The sequence below is a fragment of the Macrobrachium rosenbergii genome, chromosome 28 (genome assembly GCF_040412425.1).
Source record: "Macrobrachium rosenbergii isolate ZJJX-2024 chromosome 28, ASM4041242v1, whole genome shotgun sequence".
NCBI lineage: Eukaryota > Metazoa > Arthropoda > Malacostraca > Decapoda > Palaemonidae > Macrobrachium > Macrobrachium rosenbergii.
The window spans coordinates 29,409,197-29,431,794 of NC_089768.1; the positions used below are offsets into that span (position 1 = coordinate 29,409,197).

The 22,598-nt window shown below is 38.0% G+C and overlaps 2 protein-coding genes across 2 annotated transcripts in view; one reads left to right on the forward strand and one right to left on the reverse strand.

Annotated features, from left to right (window-relative positions):
* The window catches only part of LOC136854170 (uncharacterized), a 61,271-nt gene extending 43,507 nt beyond the window's left edge, over positions 1 to 17,764 (reverse strand). The window contains exons 1-3 of the mRNA XM_067130463.1: positions 17,638 to 17,764; positions 9,262 to 9,326; positions 2,967 to 3,302 (exon numbers count right to left, since the gene is read on the reverse strand). Coding sequence (XP_066986564.1) covers positions 3,006 to 3,302; positions 9,262 to 9,326; positions 17,638 to 17,644 — 369 coding nt within the window. The 5' untranslated portion in view covers positions 17,645 to 17,764 and the 3' untranslated portion in view covers positions 2,967 to 3,005. The remainder of the gene's footprint in view (positions 1 to 2,966; positions 3,303 to 9,261; positions 9,327 to 17,637) is intronic.
* On the forward strand, positions 12,503 to 19,963 carry LOC136854169 (tRNA (cytosine(72)-C(5))-methyltransferase NSUN6). Its single transcript, XM_067130462.1, is given in 3 exon segments — positions 12,503 to 12,639; positions 18,329 to 19,330; positions 19,333 to 19,963. Coding segments are annotated over 2 exon segments (1,497 nt in total). The 5' UTR covers positions 12,503 to 12,639; positions 18,329 to 18,336; the 3' UTR covers positions 19,836 to 19,963.
* The last annotated feature ends 2,635 nt before the right edge of the window (positions 19,964 to 22,598 follow it).

Genomic DNA, 22,598 nt, shown 5'->3' on the forward strand with positions numbered 1-22,598 from the left:
GTGATTCAGAGTTGTACAACCTCCAGTCACTACTAAAGGACCCTCCAACAACAGAAGAAAGAACAACAATAGCATCAGCACCCTTTTCAAAGCAGACGAGACACTCCTACCAGGGAAAAAGAAAATCAACCCCTGGACTGCGTATTACAAGGAAGGAAAGAGTTGGAGCCCAATAGGACTTCCATGGTTGGGGTTGTCTTCTACATCATAACAATTATACTCCCCCCTGGGGGGGGGAGTATAATTTTCAATTGGCTGGGGTGGAGATGGTCTCACCCTCCCCCTCCTCTAGTTTTTTTTTTTTTTTTTTTTTTTCTGAAAAACTAGATCCTACTTTTCAAAGAGGGCCATGGAGAAAGAAAGCTTTATTGGCAACCACTCTTCAGCATACCTAAGAAGCATTCCTCCAAAAGAAGGATGATCCTTGACCCGTCAAATCTGAACAAACATTGTTTGCATAAATTTTTATACATACTGTGTATTTTATGGGACCTCAGGAAAAAAGAATCTTAATTGGTGGCCTACCTAGATGACTGACCAATCTGGGGAGCCATCAGAGAAGAGTGCTGACAAAACCTGAGAGTGGTGGTCGACAGAGAGACACAGTCAAGGGGTTTCTTAATTGGAACAAGTTCCACCTTATATCCAGCAGACTTTTTCTGAGGCTGAGACTTTGTTGGGGTACTCTTTGCAAACAGCTGTCTCTTCCCAACAGCACTCAAACCAGAATAAGGAAGGACCTAGAAGATTACTTGCACAGCCCAGCTGAAGTGGGTCAACTCACTGCTGCCGACTCATCGCCAGCCTAACTCATTGCCAGCCTACTCATCGCCTCAACTAACTTAGGCTAAAAATTGAAACTTTATAAAAATTAAAAAAGAAAGAGCACAAAAAAGAACAATTCAGCAGAAATAAAAAACAACTTTATTCATTATAGTACTGGCAGGAATGTTAGTAAATATAAAATATAATTAAAATGCTTTATAGTGAAAGATAAAAAACCATGAAGAAAAAATGAAAAAGACTTATTTTATGTTGTGAGAAATACTGTGTAAATATTCAATAGGAGTCCTCTGACTAGAACTTTGGACTATTCTAAGAATGAGCTTATCAGTATCTAGGTTTTTTTTTTTATTTTGCCACTGGTGCACTGCCAGCAATAAGTGATTCCATATACATGTAACTGTCTTGACCTTTTTGAATTTTTTTTGAGTGCCTTAATGGCTTTCCAAATTGTTGGATGTTCCATCCCTAATTCCATCTGGAGTCTTCTGTTTCCTGCTTCTGCATGGTTGCTGGTTTTATCTTCCTGATATAAAGTACAAAAATACAAATTCCACATTTCCATTGGGAAGAGTGGGGCACGTCTGCTATTTCTGCGTCTATTTAACCAACCTATGCAATCATCTTCAAAGCCAATTCAGAATTGGCATATGCTCTGTAGATAATTCATCAGCTACGACATCCACACAGCAATCTACATGTTTAACAGGTACAAAAGCAAGAGCCAATATAATCTTTACTTGTAACGAAAAATTGCTGTCATTATTATAACGAGAACTTAGACCCAAAGCCATGGTGTGCTCCTGCATATTTTGACTATGGTGAAAGAAGCAACCTTTTAATTCTATGTTTGAAATATTTCTTTGCACTAAATGCTGCGAGCTCAAAATCACATACAATCGAATTCGGTTTATGGTGGGCTCAATTTTTTTTTTTATTTCAAATAACCTTGAATATGTAACTTTCTGTTTGTTACGTAAAAGAGCATAAAGCACTGGGATGACACCTACTTTTTGAGCCATGACAATATACACCTGAGAAAATAACTTTGGAGCTATCTTGAAGGTTCCAACTACTGTACATACCAAACTTCTGAGGAAACCAAATGTTGCACCCAACTTCTCCAAACATCAAGATTCTGTCTCCTCCGGTACCACTCCCTTTTAATAAAACATTACTTTTATATTAAAATAAAGTTTTATATATACTTACCAAGTAATTACATTGCTATTATTTCCACTCGCGTGGGCACTCAAAATTCAAAAGCCACGCCCGCTTCTATTGTTTTTGTGTTGGCGACAGCCCCACCCACTATTGGGGAATGATAGGGAACAACCAAGCAAAAAAAAGCTCAATTCATTTATGCCCTTATGTCCATGGAAGGGGAGGAGAGAGGGCTCTGATCATGTAATTACTTGGTAAGTATATATAAACTATTTTAATATAAAAATGTCATTTTTATATATATAACTCTTAACTATACAGCTGAATCCCACATTGCCAGGAGGTGTGGTACATGGAAAACTGTATACTACTCAAAAGCACTCAGTAATGGAGATGAATTTGAAATAGAAAGGTAGCTAGCATTGGTGAAATGCTTGTTGTAACCTTACCTGGTAAGAGAGCTATAGCAGGAAGATACGGTAAGAGAGCTATAGCAGGAAGATACTGCCTCTGATCGGTGCTCATCTCAACTCGTAGTGGTGTGGCAGTAAAGCCATTGGGCACCTCTACTTCAGTGGGAACTTTGCAGCCGAGGAGTACTACTATGGCTGCCAAAGCATTACAATATAAAACAAGTGCCCCTGCTCTGGGTGCAGTACCACAAAAAACCACCAGAAAACTCTGTTACCTACACATAAAATCAAATAATCACTATCCATCCATTAAAACACGACTGGTGGGTAATCCCGGTACACAGTATCCCCAAGCTTCCCAAAACTTGACAACCTGTATCAAGGTGAGGAGATAGAGAAATAGAAGGAACACCTCGTATCCATCATCCTCCAATACCACGCCAGCCATGGATAATGGACTTAAGGCACTGCAATTGTCGTAAACTGCCTCTACATCATGTGATAAAAATGAGCAAACACTGAACTACAACTCCAATAGGTGGATTGCAGGATCATGGATAGAGATAAGTTTCGCTTGAAGGACAACGAAGTGGCAACTGCTCTTACCTTGTGGGCTTTGAGTTTACAAATGGGAAAGTCATCCTCTCAAATTTCCAAGTGTGATTCAGAAATTACGTCCCTCATGAAGAAAGCCAAAGCATTCTTGGACAGCAGTGGGGATGGGTTCTTGACCAAGCACCAAAAGTTATGAGAGGGGCCTCTGATCCTCTTATTCCTCTCGACATAATGCCTTGATGCTCTTACCGAACAAAGAGCTCTCTCTTGGTCTGTTGTCCTGAGGATGTCCATCAAGTTCTTGATAGTGAACGAATGGGGCCAGGGATTGGACGGAGTTTCGTTCTTAGCTAAAAACCCAGGAGTGAACGAACAGACTGCATCTCCCTGTGAAAATCCAACTTTCTTATCAAAGGCCTGCAGTTCACTAATCCTCTTGGCCATAGCCAAAGCAACCAGAAAGGAACCTAATATTTATAATAATGTGTCTTAGGCACATAAATAATCAATGAATACTCTTATTTATAATCATTTTGCATTAATTAATACACAAAAATAAAAATTAATTGTAACACAGTCTTTTACTTTTTTTATGTAACTAAAACTTTGAAGGCCCTTTTACCTTTTGTATGTAACTAAAACTTTGAAGGTCCGTTTCTCAAAACATAAGTTTTTCACCTTTAAAAATAAAATACATCTCCTCCCTTAGTATTGGACCAATCTAAATGAAATTTTATATATAACATGGGGAAACATGGTAGATTAATAAAATGCCAGGGATTTATAATATTTTGAGTTGCTGATTTTTGGTCATTTTTTTCCGTAATTTTTCCGGGAAAATTTCATAAAGAAAAAAAAATTCATATCTCGAAGAAGAATTGAAAAATAAAAAATCCTTGGCATTTTACTGAAGGTTCATATGTGTTTTATACATGGTTCAAATCCCATCCCTTGAAAACTAAAAGCAAAGGAGAAGGTGCATTTTGAAAATAGCCATTTTTGGCCGAAAAATGCTCTGGCGTCACAAAACCTAAGGTCATTGACCAAAAATTTTTTCCCCCAAAAGTTCCACATAATGTCCTTAAACAAACCCCTATATATCAACAACCTGTCATTAAAAAAGTGGGAAACCGGCCGATCCTAAGGACAACATCTAGACTCCAAGATACCAAAGTTGTCTTCTCTTGCTTTGGAGTGTCCAAAGACTTACCGGTACTTGATAATCGAAAAATTAGAAAGTACAACAAAATGTTTCTCAAATGAAGTTATAAAGACAGTGGCCCTATCATATGCAGACAATGGATTAATCCTAGAGCACACCCTTGAAGAAATAACAAAAGCAATACATACCCTTATGGAAATAGCAAGCGAATGTGGCCTAAATATAAACAAAGACAAAAGCAGTATATTAATATCCAATGATTGGTATAGTATTGATGACATAGAAAATATGCAGCACACACAAGGAATACAAATAGTTAAGCAGATAAAATACCTGGGTGTGACGATCAGCAACATGAAAGACCAAAGCTTCAGAGAACAGATAAAAGGGAACAAAATACAGCAAAGCAGATGGCAAATATGGCTAATGCAGTCATCAGTAAAAGCTGTAGCAGGGTGAAAATAGGAAAACTATATTGGAAAGGACTGGCAATGCCATCCTTCATGTATGCCATGTTGGTCATGAAACTTGACAAGAAAACCATAAATGAACTACAAAGGGTAGACAAGTATATAGAACAATCCTGAAAGCACCAAGATACACAGCAAGTTGTGCATTAAGATCCTGCCACTCGAGAGATATGAAGAATAAACTATTCTATCTGAAACATACACTTGAGAGTGGTGGAAATAGGCTCCTATACGAGACAACCAAGGATCAATAAGAAAACAAGAAAACCCCTTGGATTCTGCAAGTGAAAGAGTATATGAAAGAATTAAACAAACTTAAGTAAAATGAATCACTTAAAAGCAAGCAGCTAAAAGAAACAATAAATAACTGGGGCAAAAAAAGCATGGGAGAGAGAAATGAATGACAAGACAACATTAAGAACCTACGGAAAATATAAAGAAAGCATAAGAGAAGAAACCTGGTATGATAACACCAAAAAAACAATGCTGATCAGTAGGGCTAGACTAGGCACACTGGAATCAAACGATAAGAATAGGCTAAAAGGGGAAGACACAAAATGTTTGTGCTGTGAGAAAAAAATGAAAACCTAGAACATTTCTTATTCTATGTTCTGCATATAATGAGATTAGAAACAGATACAGTTTTGTGCAACAGCCATATCAGGAAAATAAAGAGGAATTGATAGCTAAAATACTTTTATTTACAAACCCGCTGAAAAGGTTAACTGAAAATAGTTAAGAATTTATAAAAGAATTATGGCTTTACAGAAACAAAAAACTTAAACACAAACAAAGGATGAATAAAACGAGCAAGGGAGCAGTTTCAAAGGCAAATCCCGCCTACTACTACTACTAAGGGTTTGGGCCGATCATCAATTCTGAAAACCTATTAAATTTTTAAGGAAGATGCAAGACTGCTAAACAAGCACATAGGTGCCAGACTATGCCTCAATGTTTGTGAAGAAACTTGGCAAGATCACCTAATCCCAGAGGGTAAACAGGAATTTTTCAAGTTAGGAGGGCAATTTCATTCTTGACTTAAAAATGAAACATTTTAATACAGTATATACATTTTGTAGATTATGTTTCACATCTGAACAGCCTCAACATTTAAGCTATTGGAGGGATCACAAGCCATCCAAAATGTTAATTATACTAATATTGCCAAGACACTTTCAGATGTTTATAACACCCTGAGCTACTTTTGCTCTACGTCATACAACTTTTCAACATGTTAGTTTTTCATCTGCTATGGCCTTGTCTTGGCCATCTACATCTAACCCCCTGGGTAGTATGCAGATTAGGGAGACAGGGGTATGTGCTGCTAATTTTGCCTCCCAGTGTAAACTTCCATAGAATAAATGTTATTCAATATGTCCTAAACCAACCAATGAGTAGCTTACCCAGTTATTTTCATCAATTTGCTGATCAACAATTATTTCCACGAAAAATAACTTTTTCTAAGTGTGTAACTTTGTCACGCAGCACCACTCTCCCATTGTCCTTAAGGTGACTGTCATGTGCCCCATGACCACCCCAAATTCAGTTCACTGGTAATTCAAACCCTGGCTAATCATGTGCCCAATTGATCTACATTGCACCCTAGGCCTGCTGATTTATTAAAATCCAATTTGAACAAATCAAAATGGTCAGATAAGTTACTTTTTGGGTAGATTATGGCACAATGAACAACTTTTATTCTATGCAATTTTTCATTTGGAGTCATTGTTCATGAGCTATAGGCACGTCCCAAGGATAGACAAACTACTTAAATTCTGGTATTTCTTAAAATAATTAAACATGCTCACCTGCTCTAGACCATGAACACCGCCTCCCAAATCCATTTTACCATCCCAACTGAATACAATATGACCCGGTTCTAGTACATCCACGATCAAACCCCAAAAATTTGAAGTCTAAAAAACTACCATATTTCGAATATGGTAAGCAGTTCATTTGTTTTTTTTAGGTAAGTTAATAAGGTAAAACTCAAGGATTTGAGCCTACAACCACAAATGGGTAGCCTACACCAGTCTATACGCTCAATGTTAAGTGTTACTTGGTGGGGAGATCCAGGTGATATGAAGTTCCCTCAGCCAGGTCAGGGTACAGCACCCTGAGTCAGATTAGGAAGGTAAATTCTGGTCAGGTGAGGGTACAACACTCTAGGAAACATTAGGTTAAGTTTGTTTTGGTTAGGTTGTAGCCAGTGCTAGACCACATGTCTGAATGGAAATTTATTCCTGCCAATCTGTTTCCATATTCAGCGTTACTTGGGGGGATCCAGGGAGGCAAAGTCCCCAAGCCAGGTCAGAGCACAGCACCCTAAGTCAGGTTAGGAAGGTAAGGCCTATTAGGTAGGTGTAAAAAATCTGACCGTGAAAACAAGGTCGGATTTTTCACACCTACCATTGTCTCCCTACTCTGAATCTGCTCCAACCTTCTATCTTATATGAGAGTGAAAACTGGTATAAGATGAAAATAAAAGTTAGACAACTACACTGGGAGACCAAGGGAGCAGATTAAGAGGAAATGAGCAGCAAAAGGTCAGAGATGATGCAGAGAACTTACTGTCTATTGTGTACTGTTCATGGCACAACATGCCCTTTAGAAAGCATATTTTGAGGAACCATTGTGGTAAACCTGAAGACTATTACTATGCCCCTCTGGTTTGGTAACTACTATTTTACATGTAAAATGAGTACAGTACTTTGTTTACTATCAGGCCCATGGGGATAAACATGAAAACAATAACAAAAGTCAGTAAATATCATAAACATAAGCAAAAACAAAACAGAAACAAAAATGGTAAGTATTCCAGGTGGCGACCAGCAGGAACCAGGCCATGTTAGTAATCTTCAGTTTTACCACACTAAAACCCACACTGTACAATGTATTTCATGCTTTGCTGAGGCCATCCATGATCCAACCCCATGATTTTGAACCATCCTTTTGACCATTGCATTTCCCCTTCACAACACTGTAATTCCAAAGGATCCAAGTGAATATAGTTCTTTTTAAGTGCCAGGACACAATGCACCTGTTAATGGAATTGGTATTTTTCATTAACAATTTCAATCTTTCTCAGAATTACATCCAAATACAAAAACTGATGAAGAGCTGTTCTCAACTTCTACCAGGGCTATCACAAAACCAAACTACTTAACCTAGTTTAATCTTACCCTAATGTTATGCAGCCAAACATTTTGCTTTCATTCTATTACCCAACTGGAGTCTTGATAACCAAACCACCACACCTCCAAGCCAACTTTATACAATTTCATAACTGGCTTTCATTTAAGAAAACTTGATAGAGCACCATCTTCCTAATTAAAAGAACAAATTTCATTTAACCTCAAAAAATTTAATGGCATCTTCATTAACTGGAAAGGGATGTTTCCAAGCTCTCAATGTTTCACAACTCCTTGAACTGATAACAATGGCAGTCAATTTTAAGCAAAAAAATCAATGTGAAGGAGATTCAAGCAATAACTTTGTACATGATTTCATAGTAACCTTTAAAAATTTAGCACAGAACCCAGGTTGACCTGGAGAGCAACTTGTGACTGAGTGCCAAGCAAAATTGAGACAAAAAATTTTATCATTTATTTTCACTCTGCTATACTGAGACAAATGCAATTAAACATTGAGACTTTTAAAAATTTTTAACTAAAATATAAGTGATTTGAAATCCAATCATAACATAGACATAGAAGCGTGATAGAGAACATCATGACTCTGGAATGCAGTCTACTGTTAACGTAAACCTAACATTAATTAAGACTCCAGGATCTGACGGAGGATTGTGGCTTCTCTAGTATATCAGTACTGTACCTGCCATTCAACCTAATCTTGTTTTTGTCTCAAACACCAGTGACTGTTAGAAGTATACCTAACCTAGTCTAACTACAATGCCCTAGGAACCACTAGTGATTCTTGTTTATGTGAAATGTAACCTATACAAACTCATTTTTATTATTTATAAAAAATTTTTTCTGCACAGGAAAGTGTTGCTGTCATCATGCCTGATCTCACTGCTTAATTGCATCTGGTGAGGAGTTGCTGGGTGACAACTACAGTGATGTTACCAGTCTCCAGCCCACTGGGTGGTTTGATTTCTCATAACACCATTTGGATTAATTTTGATGCATTGTCGTCATCATTACTCTGATAGAAGAGAGGTATGTTATAAGTCTGGCTGAAAATGACCAAATCCTTTGGTACAACTTACTTTAGCCATACTGTATATAAACAGCATAATAAAATTTGTTTGGTTCATTGTAGTTAACTGCACTAAACCAGAAAAGATTATACAGTATTACCTTAAGCCTATCCATAAGAGACTATGATACTTAAGGTTGTTGTCCAATTAGGGTGATTTACATTTAACAAAACCATACAGTAAGGGAAATCAAAACTAATACTGTATATTGTACTCCCCTATCTGGCAGTCACAGCCCAGCATGCAAGTCACTGAACAGGACACATTGCACAACGCAATCAATCTGATGGGACTCACATTGACAGGGTATATTCTAGTCAGTTCTAGGTTATTGGCAGGCTATCTGGCCTATCAAATCTACACTTCATATTTATTGGTTGTCTATTCTAGATTGCTTAGGCTTTCATAAAAATATTTCACTACAATTCCACAGTTTATGTTTTTCTAGAGTAATTTTCATGTTTTATGCTATGAAAACCATTACAAACCTACCCAAATACTGTATACAGCAGGATCCAAAAAGTCCAACTTCATCTCCCTCCTGCACATCACGTCACCTGTAAGAAATTATATCAGCTGTCAACTTGTTTGTCACTTACAGCAAAATACATCCTCCTCTAGCTACTCTCTTGGCTACAACTGGCGCCCCTCCCAACCTGCACCAACTCCTTGGCAATTCTTCATTTACTGAGGAACCCCTTCTCTGATATTTCCTAGACTGCTAAAAAGCCTCTCTGCAGTTCTTGTAAGCCAGAAAATGTAATGACTTGAACACCAATTGTATTCTATCACATATGCACATGCATAGATAGATAGATAGATAGATAGATAGATATTTTATTGACCATTCTCCATCAAATACATATTATGAAATTACACATGGATTACATTTCCTAAAAAGGAAAAGAAAATTAAAAAGAACTGTATTCAAAACAAATGGCAACAATAATTAATATTAATTTTATAAATAACACAAAAGAGATCATATCGAGAGCTGTTTAATATCCAATATATCACATAATTTTCATATGAATACTGTAGTTAGTGTTAGGTCATAAGCCTGGGATGATAGGAAATGCATGATGTCAAATGGATACAGAATCTCTAGTGAAATAAAAAGGTTTAGAAAAGCTATAATTATAATTATAATGCAAAAATTATACTTAAAAAGAGAACACTGATCACATGGATAATAAAAACTAAACCAACCCTTGATACACACTTCAAGAACAAGAGCAAATATAATCTCCATCTTCCTTATCATAAACCCTCACACTCACCATTTCATAAAAGAAAATCAGTCTTTCTTTAGTACAAATGAGTGGCTGTAACTTTCATTTTCAACAAACATTTCACATCATTTCATAAGCCTATTTAAAATAAATATGCAAATCAGGGTTTTATAGGTGTTGATTTTATCAGCATGACAAAAAGTACTTCTTTCATTTCCATATTTTTTATTCTTTGCAAAATCTGAAATTAAAATAATCTACATAAGAATATTTTTCTGAATTACCACTATAGTTAAAACACAAAAACACAACAATACTAGATTAAAAAAAAATAATTTGAAAAATGAGTCAACAAGTGATAAGTTCTGATGACAACTTAACAGATACATACAGTAATCGGTTATGGCTATGGTATCAGTGATATCACAGAACTAAGGCATCCCACCATTACTTTCACATTAGCTGACCTGCAGTTTCGAGACTCAAAAACACAAGTAAAAACAAATGCACTGTACTGTATCTGACTCTACTGTAATAACATTACTGTTACCTCCACATGAGCATGAACATATTTTTAAAAATGCATTTGTTGATATTGCAGAATACAAGCCACTGTCTTACAGCAAATTCCTTCTTACTCTCTCTGAATGGACAGACCTACTTCCACTTCAGAATGAAACATACACTAATCACAGAAGTAAGGAAAGTAGGGGGGATAACCAGCTAGCAAGGCATTCATCACCCTAAAGGAATTATAACTGCAAGTCTCCTCTGGCCCTCCAAGAAATAATGCACTATTGGTATTTTTTTTTTAAAGCAAATTCTTCGGTCAACCAGACTTTCAAAGTACAGTGCTTGGGTAATGGCTCTGAGAAAGCAATGATTTGTATTTTACAACAAATTCTTCCAAATATTTAATTTTCATCAAAACAGTGTTAGTAACTGCTGATTCTGATGTTTGTTGGTAATAGGTTTGTGTTTGCTGGTAATAGGTTTGTGTTTTTGTTTGGCAAACTTACAAAATACTTACACAAAAATTAACTTGTTATTCACCCACCTTGTTATACATTGTGGGTGAAAAACTTGTAAGAATACTCACGTTGAGCCTGGTGTATGACACATCTGATCAAAGCTCCATTTCAATTTATTGTATTGATTCAGTTTTCTCTTTTGTCACACTCCAAAAGTCTCTCCTTGTCATCCATTCATTTGACTCCTGGAGTTCACTGCTGCTACAGTTTTTGCTTTCTCTGAGCTTCTAAAATCCCAGAGAGAATGGGAAAGTCTTTCTTGTAAAAAGTGTTATATAATATTCTATTTATTACAGGCATAATTCAGTAACACTTTGTAATCAACATAATTTTCTGGTATTACTGTCATTTTGCCTTGACAGGGATTCCTCACCATAAGAGATTACACATGTTAAAAATTTATATATACTGCATCCATTCCAATCCTCATGAAGCTTGTTCCAAATGTTGGCATAAAAATGAAATGGAACCCTCTCTTGCCATGCATTGTGTGCGAACTTGGTCTCCGATTCAGTGAGTAAAATTCGACGCATGACCTGTTTGGATATGGACAAGCCAACTGTGGTTTCTTTTCCTTACTCTGCCAACTGGTACCTAAGGTCCCCAGCTGATTCCTTTAACTCTTCTTTCTCAACAAATCCTTCCTTCAACATGTCCGGTATTTGAAAGTAGTATTAGCAATGGGAATACTACCTGGTTGTGTTCCACCATGACCAATCATAAGTGGAAATATCAAATATCAAAACTGCATTCAGCATGTGAATTGTCATGATATCTGAATGTAGTGTTGGACACAGGAATACATAATATGGTTGTATTCTGCCATGACCAATCACAAATGGAAATATATACCAAATTGCATTTGTTATGTAAAGTACAATACTGCAAAAGTTTATGCTCCAAGCTACTGTAACCCACCCATCTCACTGGTTTAATGATTTTTGGCCCATATTAAAAATAATACGAAGTACAGTACTGTATAATTAAAAAAAAAAAAAGGACAATCTGCATTTTCCATATGCATCTACAGTCTCCCTAATGCTCAAGAGTGTTTTGAGGTTATCTGTCATTTTTGTTTGAATATTGCAGGTGGAAGAGGAAGGGAGGGGTGTTAATGCTGTCACCATTTGTGGATATCATGGCATTCTCAAAAAATGTGAGGAGGCCCAGAAACTACGTGACATCTAACAAGCTGAGAGTCTGCATGTTCCGACCAGAAATCCTTGCTTCATCCTACATGTTCCTGCTTGTTCATCAACTGCTCCTAATCGGCTAGTGGCTAGCTATGACACTCAAGACAACTCTGCAACATTTTCATTCACCTCCTCAACTCTGACTTCAATGTCCTTATGGATGCTCTCAACAGAAGAGATGTCCTGGAAATTGCAAATGTATTCAGACCTTATCTTGCTTAAGGCAGCACTCTAGGTAGAAGGTTAAGACTTCATTCCAAACATCAGCAATGCAGTCAACAGCATCCTTCACAAAGAAATTCCTCTAAAAATCCTTTTATATTGTCTGGGACAGCATCAAGTCAAAACAGTACAGTCTGGCCCAATGCAAGATCAGAAACCTCATTCTGGTAGATTTCAGACACAGTAAACTGGGTAAGTCTGTGTACCTTGTCAATAAAGTATATTACTACTGTATTGGCACCTTGTTTGTTCCAACACGATATACAAACCATCAGTCCTTTACATCAGGAATTACTTACGGCAAAGCTGGACACGGGCCATTAAACTCTTGAACAAGGTGGTTAGGCAGTAACTACCGTCAGGTGAGCAGGAATACCTGCCTGCCCGGATGTAAACATTCCAGTTTGCTTTTGGCCATCATGTGTTGCAGATATGTTTTCAGATCTCTTTCCCTGACTGTCATTAAGCTCTTTATTATCCCGGTGGGATCTTTTGATAATTTGTGTATATATATATATTTCGTGTGTTTGATATTTATTAATATTCAAACCCATGATTTGTAATAGCCTTGCATAGGTCGTCATCCCTCTGCATCTGTGTCTTGGGTTTGATGGCCAAGGGCATATTTAGAAGGGGCATAACCGAGTGGTAATGCCTCTCTTCCAGTAGCCCTTATTTAGATACTAAAGGCATTTCCCTGTATGTTCGGATGTACAGTACAGTATTAGGTTGGGATGTATTATCTTCGCTTCCCTTCATTGATTGGGATGTAACAAGTTCGCTACCCTTCTTGGGCTCCTGCCCTCCATGTACAAGGACATGACTACTTCCTTTCTACTTGGGCTGATGATGTTTTCGTTGCCTGCACTATGGAGAGCTGCAGGGGGGGGGGGGGCCTCGTCAATAATTTTCGCTTCCATAGTGCCCTTGGTGGCCTCCCCTCCTTTCTTCTCTTTTCTTGTAGTTCTTCCTTATCTCTCCTTCAGAAGAGATCTCTCTCCTTTGCCCTCTTTGCTCACTCACTGGGCAAAGACCGCAAGGGGGGGTGCAGGCAGTTGGGCAACCTCTTCTTAGGGGCCTCCTCTCGCTGCGTAGGGCAGTTCCCCTCGGAGTGAGAGGAGTCTCCCTCTACTAATCATCTTTGCTTTTTCTTCCAGGTTGACAATGAACATCGTAGGCTGGATATCTCACTTAGGATATCTTTGCCTGAAGGAGTCCCAATGTTCATACAATGTTTGCTTTGGGATCGACCACAGTACCTGGTTGGAATGGCATAGATCCACGTCGGGATCATTCCAACTCTCCTGTCAATGTGGATCACTTGCTGTCATTGCTGGCCTTCATGTATACTGTGGCACTGCCTCTGGCATATCTGTGGTCTGTCTGCTCCTGCTGTGTTTCCTGTGTTACTGGCCCTGTTGACTTGATGACAGTCTCTGGACGGCTCCTCCTGGTCTTGTGCCTCAGCAGTCCTGATCATTCCTGTTGCTGCTGGATGACACTCATGTGACATTCCTGGCTGTTGCTGTAGCTCCTGCCCTCCAAACCACGTCCGTAGCTCCTGCATCGGCTGTCCTGATCGTGCCTGCTGCTTCTCATGGTGGTTGTGTCCTGGGCAGCTTCCGCTGTGATCATGCCTAGCTGCCCTGGAGGTTACGATGTTTCGTGTCCACCATCGTGTAGAAGATGTCGGATTGAAGGTGAAGAAAGTCCCCTGTGGAGGTATCCACCGTCTTTTCCCACTTATCTTCAATTTTGTCTTCTGCTGCCTCTTCCCTTCCTCTCCCGAGGTTCAAGGGGGTCCCGAGGCCAGATAGACCTCCGTCGGCCAAAGGAGCTCCAAGCCAGGCTGGCCATGCAAACATGACTTGGGACTGGGCAGAGTCAAACGTGTGGCTGGCTGGCGAGCACTTGCACTGTCCTCTTGACAGGTCCCAGTCTTCTTCGAGGCTGGGACCTTACAAGAAGACTGAGCAGGGGACCTCTTCTCTGTCTCACCAGGTGTTTGGACTTGAGAGGCCAATGCACCTACCTGGGAACCTTGCTTGGCACTTGAAAAAGTGCTAGCAGGAAGAGCCAAGACACCTGCATATCCAGGCTCTTTCTCTCGTCCTGTGCCCATGTCTCCTTAGAGACTGACGGTTTTTATATTGAGTTGGAACAATATGGCAATGTATGCTATGCCAATATAATAAAATTTCTGAATATCACCATTACCTAAATAACTATACATTAGTAATGAAAGTCATATGGAAAAATTATTTTAAGATATTTAATTTAAATAAAAAAGGGTAAAGGCTACTTTTCAACCAATATTCTAGTTACAGTACAGTAGAAATGTTTGCCATAGCTTTTTTTCCTGTTTGCAAATGCCTCATTAAATCATAAACCTCCAAATAATATTAGGGGATAGGCCTATATTGGGCATTTGGAGTTTAGGGTGAGGTACACTGCAATTGGAAGCATTTACGAACTGAAATTAATGGTAAAAATGGGATAAGTAACATCAAAACCTAGGATAATAGTTTAACATGCCATCTAAATAAAACTCAACCCTACTCTACTTCTACATCTAACAGTCATGGGTCAGAAAATAACACTGGAGGAATATTACAAATAAAATATGCATATGCATCTGAAAATAATACAATTCAAGGCCTAAACACTTAATCCATCACGTGGCCACATTTTAAAGTACAGCACCACTTCCTAACTAGATTCCTGTCCCCCATTCAAACCAGGGTAAAATGTGGCAATGGAACTTGCTGGGATACATCCTAACTTACACTGCTGTGCTTCTACTGGCCACCACACCCCTTCGCCTTGGGTATGAAGTGTGGCAGCAACCTGTCAAACTCCCCAAACACTATGAAATGCCTATAATTTGATTTTTACAAAGGCCTACAAGAAATGTTTAAACATTTAAACTATAAGGATTTAGGTAGGCTTATGGATGAAAAAGTCCTAGAATTCTTATAAATACTTAATAATTATTATAAATGCTTAATATACATGTTATTAAACTTTTCATAAATAATGGTTCAAAGATAACTGATGCCTAGTCCAAGAGGACATATTCCAGCTCTGATTGAAAAAGTATATTAAACGAATCATATGAAGTCAATTAATGGGTAAAATGCTATAAGTTGCCAATGAGACTCCAGCCAGCCATTTTTGCATGAAAAACCATAAACTGGCAAAATGAAAATGATAGGGCACTAAAAGACCCTAAAAATACCAACCTAACATAACCTAGGGGTGTTTGCTGCTTACAATTTAACCATGTTAGCTATGGGGGGGGGTTGTACCATCTTACCTTTTAAGTTGTAATTTTATTAATTTTTTATTTATCATTTGCACAAAGTGTTTATGGGGTTCAAAATAACAAGAATGAAGATCTCTTTTAAAAAATATAGGTTACAATTTCATAAAGTGTATTGGCATCTTATAAAATAATACTGGATAATTCTAAGTATTAGCTCCACGCCTGTTTTTACAGTACCTTGGAAACTGGTTTTTTCTACACTTTTTGGGCTTCTGATACTGGCGGTGCATTTGTTTGTTGTCAGCCAAATGGAATGTCCCTTCGCTGTGATTAGTACTGGCCGGGGTTGGTACCCATACATTAACAAATTGCACTTGCTGGATGGGATATAAACCGTCCGAAACTGACGCGTGCTCTGTCTCGTGAAGATCGCATATGGAAACCCCTTGTCGGATGGGCTTCAGGGGTTAATTACAGGTTAATTACATTCATGCAACAAAAATTGAAGGTAAATCCATAATTAGCGACCAAAAAACTGTAGAGAAAGTCAAGTTAGAAGGAAATCGCCATAGGGAGCTACTATGTAGATCTACCTAATACTGATTGGTATTATTTTAGAAAGAGAACCAGCCCAAAATGACTTATTTTTTCGAGGTGATTTTGATGTGTTTTGCACAAATATCACCTTCATTTTCCTCGAAATTAACGGTTTTAGACTTTACTGAGCACCCAGTCCAACAAAGGGCCCATTCGACGCCGATCTTCGGCGGAAGAACACGCCTTACTGTAACCCCTGTGGGTTCATATCCCGTCCGGCAAGTGCAACATTACCTCTTGCCAGAAAATGTCGTGCCTGCCAAGAATCTTTAAATATGCGGATAAGGCGCGGTGCCGTTCCGCCACGGCCTTACTGACAGCACACACAAACAGGACGACATATTGGTTTTGGTGTTCTTCCGCCGATTTCGGCCGGTGGTCGAACAGGCCCCATAACTGTAGGTGCCTGAAAAGTCTAAAACCGTTAATTTCGAGGAAAATGAAGGTGATATTCGTGCAAAACACATCAAAATCACCAAAGAAAAACATATTTTCATGTCATTTTGGGCTGTTTCTACTTTCTAAAAATTTACCTACCGATTAATGTACAGTAAGGAAGGGAGGGAAGTCTAGGTTATGATGTTTTGCATACCTGTAGGGTAAGCACCACACCCACATTGTATGCACTATTTCCTACATTGCATAGTTGAAAAATATAAAAAAACTACGACTATATATTCTCCTTTACATTTACCACAAGTAGCCCAGCCTAAATGTAAAGGAAAAGGATGCACATAGATATCCTTTATTAATATAATTTTTGCCAAAATATGATAAAAAGGGTGAATATAATGCAGCACATGTGAGGTAAACTGAGAAAATTACAGAGATAATGGGAAATTTGCCGTCTTTTGTTTTTTACGTTAATCCCCAGATAGCTGGGGCCGTGTTTGGTACCAGCCTTCGTGGATTATAGTAAAAATAGGTCAAACTTCTCACATAATCTCACCTGTACTGCATTAGTCTAGGCTATATGCACTAAGCCCTATTTTCTACAATTAGTCGAAAAATTGAAAAAACTAGGCCTATAGATTCGGGGGGCTGCCTCCTTTACATCTACCACGCATTTCCCTGCGCTTTACCTCACAGTCTAGGCTAAGTTTTAGTTCTAACCTTAGTTTTTTCTTGAGATATTAACCTATAACCTGAAACTGGCCTACGTCTGGGCACACTCATCCCGTTTGGCATGAAACTACCCTAACTAGTTATTCGATTACTCGGACACACGCTTCTCTAAAATAAACTTAAATCACTTCCAAGTAATGAAAGCTGTTGGCCAAATCCGTTACAACTAATTATAAGATTTCGAATTCCATATTCCTTCTAACCTTTCATAATGTAGGGAGAGAGGTCACGTCTTGTTGACACTTGTCTGTCACTGTTAACTCAAGCAAGCCAACAGGGTCTGGCTCATATTTTATACGAAGCTCTTTTCTGCACTCCTTGGTTATGCATCCAAAAACGATTTGGGTTCGCTGGTGTTAATTCTGTTTTTTTTTGCGTTTTCATGTTATATTAACCCTGATATGTTCAATAATTATGATAGTTTTAGCATTTAACCTTCGTTTTTATAACAAAAACCGGAAACACGTTACTTGGAATACGCAACAGACAGAATATATATTTGGAGTCTATTGTTCATAAGCAATCACAGTTCCGGTCTGGTAGTCTCCTAAAGGCATTTTTTATTATAAATTTCTATCATTCCTGGTGATTGGCTCACAGATAAGTGGTTTTTATTTGAGTGATATCCTCATGGATGCAAAACAAAGAATGAAAAATGCTAAAAATCTACTGTTTTAAGGGATCGTTTTTTTATTTGTTATCAAGGAGTTTTAGCACAAAAACCGAAACTTTGAATGATTTTTAGCCAAGCAATATTGGTTATGACGTCATCACAATGATGTTTTATTTTAGTTTTTTTCTGGTAATTTTCCTAATATTTCATATCTTATTTACGAAGTAAGCACAAAGTATACATAAATGTACATTTTATTAATCCCCCGTTTACATTTTCAGCAACACAAATGGAAAAATCTGCTCAAAATTTGCAGCAAGAAAATACTTGCAAGGCACAGTTTATTCCGGGCAAGTTCAATCCTCTTTCAGATGAGATTGTGCAACATATATTAACTTCATCCGGTGTACCATTAAAGGAGAACCACGATGTTACTACCAAGAAAACTGAGGAATTATATGGAGATTTCCTGAAGTCTTTTGCTGCTTTATCCATGCCCCCAAAATATACTACAGTGCGAGTAAATTTGCACAAACTGCCTTTGGAAGATGCAGTAACAGATATTAAATGCCATGTAAATGGCCAACACAAGCAAAATCTGAAGAGTATATATAAGTCGCTGGTGTATCCACATCCAGTAATTCCAGACGTTATAATAATTGAATCGACCGGCATTAGAAATGTTATTCCTGAGACTAAAGAGGTCATTGTTGGACGACAATGCGGTTCAGCAGTGCTTCGAGGAGCGAATGTGTTTGCCCCTGGTGTTTTGGGAGCCACACCTGGTCTGAGGGCAGGAGAAAAAGTAGCCGTTTATTCAGATTTAGATGATAAATGCTTGAGAGGCAGCAAAGCTTACAAAGGTCGCAAAATGTTTCTTGGAAATGGTGTAGCTGAGAAAGGGAGGCTGGAACTATTTAGGGATCCAAAACCTGTAGGCCTGGCTGTAGTGATGGACGAAAAGATTTTTGATTGTCCTAGTTTTGGTGATTTTCGAAGTGATGTTGTTTATTTGCAAAATTTGCCTTCTGCTTTGTGTAGTTATGTGTTGGGACCAGAGCTAAATGGAGTTGTACTAGATATGTGTGCAGCACCAGGTGGAAAAACGACTCATTTAGCTGCAATGGTTGGTAATTATGGAAAAGTAATAGCTATTGATAGGTCAAAAAGAAAAGTTGAACAGATAGAAGAAAATGCAAAGAAACTAGGCCTAAGAAATATTCATGCTTTTGTGTATGATAGTTGTAAATTAGTCAAAGAAAATGTTGACTCGAGAGTGAAAAGCTAAAGGTAAATGACGAAAGACATGAGCCTGTCAGGGATGAAAATAAACTCGTCTTGTCTCCACCATATGTTCCTTCCTCCTTCAAATGGATATTGTTAGATGCTCCATGCAGTGCACTTGGTCAGAGACCACAAATCCAGACAAAGTGTTCGCTCAAGGAATTGAAATCTTTTCCAGTTGTTCAACAAAAGCTCTTAGAAAATGCAGTCAAGTTGCTGAAATCGGGAGGAGCTCTTGTGTACAGTACATGTACTATTGTCCCTGAAGAAAATGAAAAGATGGTGAGATGGGTATTAGATAATTTTAAGGACGTAGAGTTAGTAGACAGTCAACCAAAGATTGGGCAGCCCGGGTTACGAAACTGTGGGTTGGATAGTTGCCAATGCAGGAAAGTGCAGAGGTTTGGTTTTCTTGTTAATGAAGGGGACGCTCCATATTCGCATCCTACTGACTATGATAGAGATACAATTGGATTTTTCATTGCTTCATTTAGAAAGTTATAATGGCATTTTCTAAAGAAGCGTTGCATAATGCATATTTAATTCACTGTAGTGACCATGCCTTCTAAGTAACTTTTATGAGAAGCGACTGTTGAATTGACATTTTCATAAATAAAATCATATCTGACAAATGGGCTTTTAATTTTCATCTATCTGGTTTATTGTAATATACACAGATAACGAGTTCAGAGCGCCAAGAGGAATGAATCCCTTTGGCTGTGTAAGGTCTCGGGTAAACTTCTAACTAATTAGCAACTACATAACTGCTGCCATAAATCACAACGTTGAATTTATGGTCCTTAGCCTATAGCCAGAAGAACTAATTATAGATTCCAACATTAATTAGCCAGCCATAGATAAGGAAGGAATTATAATTAACTGCATTTACATTAAAGTCAGAACCGAGATGAAGTTCAAGGGTTTTGTGGATCCTCTTTGCGAACTGATGACGGGCGCAAAGCGCACTGGGAAGACACCTTGGGCTCGTAAGAACTTAGTGGTCGATACCCTAACGTTAGCAAGATGCAGATAGATCCTTTTAAGATGGCATTGTCTATAGATGGCGAAGACGTCTGCTGCCTCATCCAATCATGATAACTGCGATTAAACAGAATACATAATGGGATTAACTTGGTTGCGCCTGGGAACCATACAAGTGGCCAAAGGTTAAAGAGAAGAAAACGTTTTAGATTAAGCCAGCCTTGTGCTGGCACGGGCTCCTGCACATGGAGAGCCCGTAAGAGAAGGAAACAAATACGTATCTTGTGCGACACACCACCGAGTAATTACTAAAGAACTCCACGGGACATTCCCTAATACTGCATAAGAGGAAAGGGACGTGAATAGAAGGGATTGAGCTACAGAAGGTTGGAAAGCAAGACGGAAAAGATGGAGCAACATTGTGATCTGTTACAATTAAACTGAAGGTACACTCTAACTGGTAAGTGTTAATATATGTTAGATCGTCTGGAAAGATGAATATAAGGGAAGGATATTATTAAACAGGGACGTGAGAATATGTCACAGTTATTAAATTATTTCATAATGCACATAATAAACAACAGATAAATTCATATGTCTAAATATGAGTATATGCTTAAAATAAAAAAAGTTCTTTATCTGTCTTGAATATAAACAAAGAACTGGACCTAACTGTCTATAGTCTTTAGGATTCATTACAGAAATTATAATTAGTTAATACAGTTCTCAGAAGCCATCTCCAGCGCATCTTGATAAAAAATCACTTCACGAACGATTAAAATATATATATAAAAACCACGAGCCTTGTTGCTGTAAAGGATCGGTTTACTAGCATTGTAATTAAGTCACCGATCTGCCCTTTGATCTGAAGGCTATAATTACTTCTGTTTCATATCTGGACATTGTTCTATATATAAACCTTTTGATATAGAGTCAATAGCTTTAGACTTAAACAAGGTTGTGATGACTCTTCCTTCCTTTGATGTTAACGATGACATCGGTGTTTTGTGCTTCAATGATTGAGAGTGTTTACAGTGAAGCGTCATAACTGTATAACTGGTCGTTAGACCACTTTTGTTGGTCGCAATTATGATGAAGGGTGGGGGACGGCTAACAACCTCAGCCTCAAAAACTTAGTTAAATACTGGAAGGGTAGCAGGTTCCTGAATAAGTTAAATATATCTTAGTTTTACCAGACCACTGAGTTGATTAACAGCTCTCCTAGGGCTGGCCCGAAGGATTAGACTTATTTTACGTGGCTAAGAACCAGTTGGTTACCTAGCAACGGGACCTACAGCTTATTGTGGAATCCGAACCAAGCAACATCAAGAAGGGGAAAAGGCGTATGATGGAAACAAAAATGGCTTGAATACTAGTGTTTGAGGTGATTATCGGCAGAGTTAAACATATTGGCAGGCCGCTGCCGAGGCTGCGCAATCAAAAGTTACATCAAGATTGTGCTGTGAAAAAAAAAAGCATTAAAGAATCGCGTGAAATGCGCCGCACTGACCTGGTTATTTTGATTTCCATAAGTCAAGGTGCGCCTACTGAAATAGAAATTTCCAGGTAGCTATTACTTCGGTTGGATGCAGTGTACTAAAGAGTAAGTATACAGGTACTAACAACAGCAACAACAACAACAACAATAATAATAATAATAATAATAATAATAATAATAATAATAATAATAATAATAATAATAATAATAATAATGGTACTACTACTAATAATAAAAAGTATCATTATGATTATTATTTCAAGCCACAACAGAGTACTAATAAAGAACGCGTTTCACTTCTAGCCGCTCAAAGGGATAGTCTACCGTAACGTTGTTATTGATGATGATGATATATATATATATATATATATATATATATATATATATATATATATATATATATATATATATATATATATTAGGAATTCAAACGCATATACATTAACAAACATTAATACTATGAGAATATGAGATCAATCATACCCATAGCATTCATCTACTTATTTTGAGAACAATAAGGATCAGGCCATCTTTACATGGTATATCCATAAGGGAAAACAGATTTGAACGGAGTTTTAGCGCTGATAACTGAGATGGAGACATTCAGGCAGTTCAGTGCAAACTGACGATGTCCTTACCATAGTCCCTTTGTCTTGTCGGTGTTAGAGGAGAGAGAGAGAGAGAGAGAGAGAGAGAGAGAGAGAGAGAGAGAGAGAGATGTGGGATCCTTTTAGTCAGGCTAATTAAATCTCTCGAGGATATTCCTCCGGGGTAAAAGTTGCCAAGGC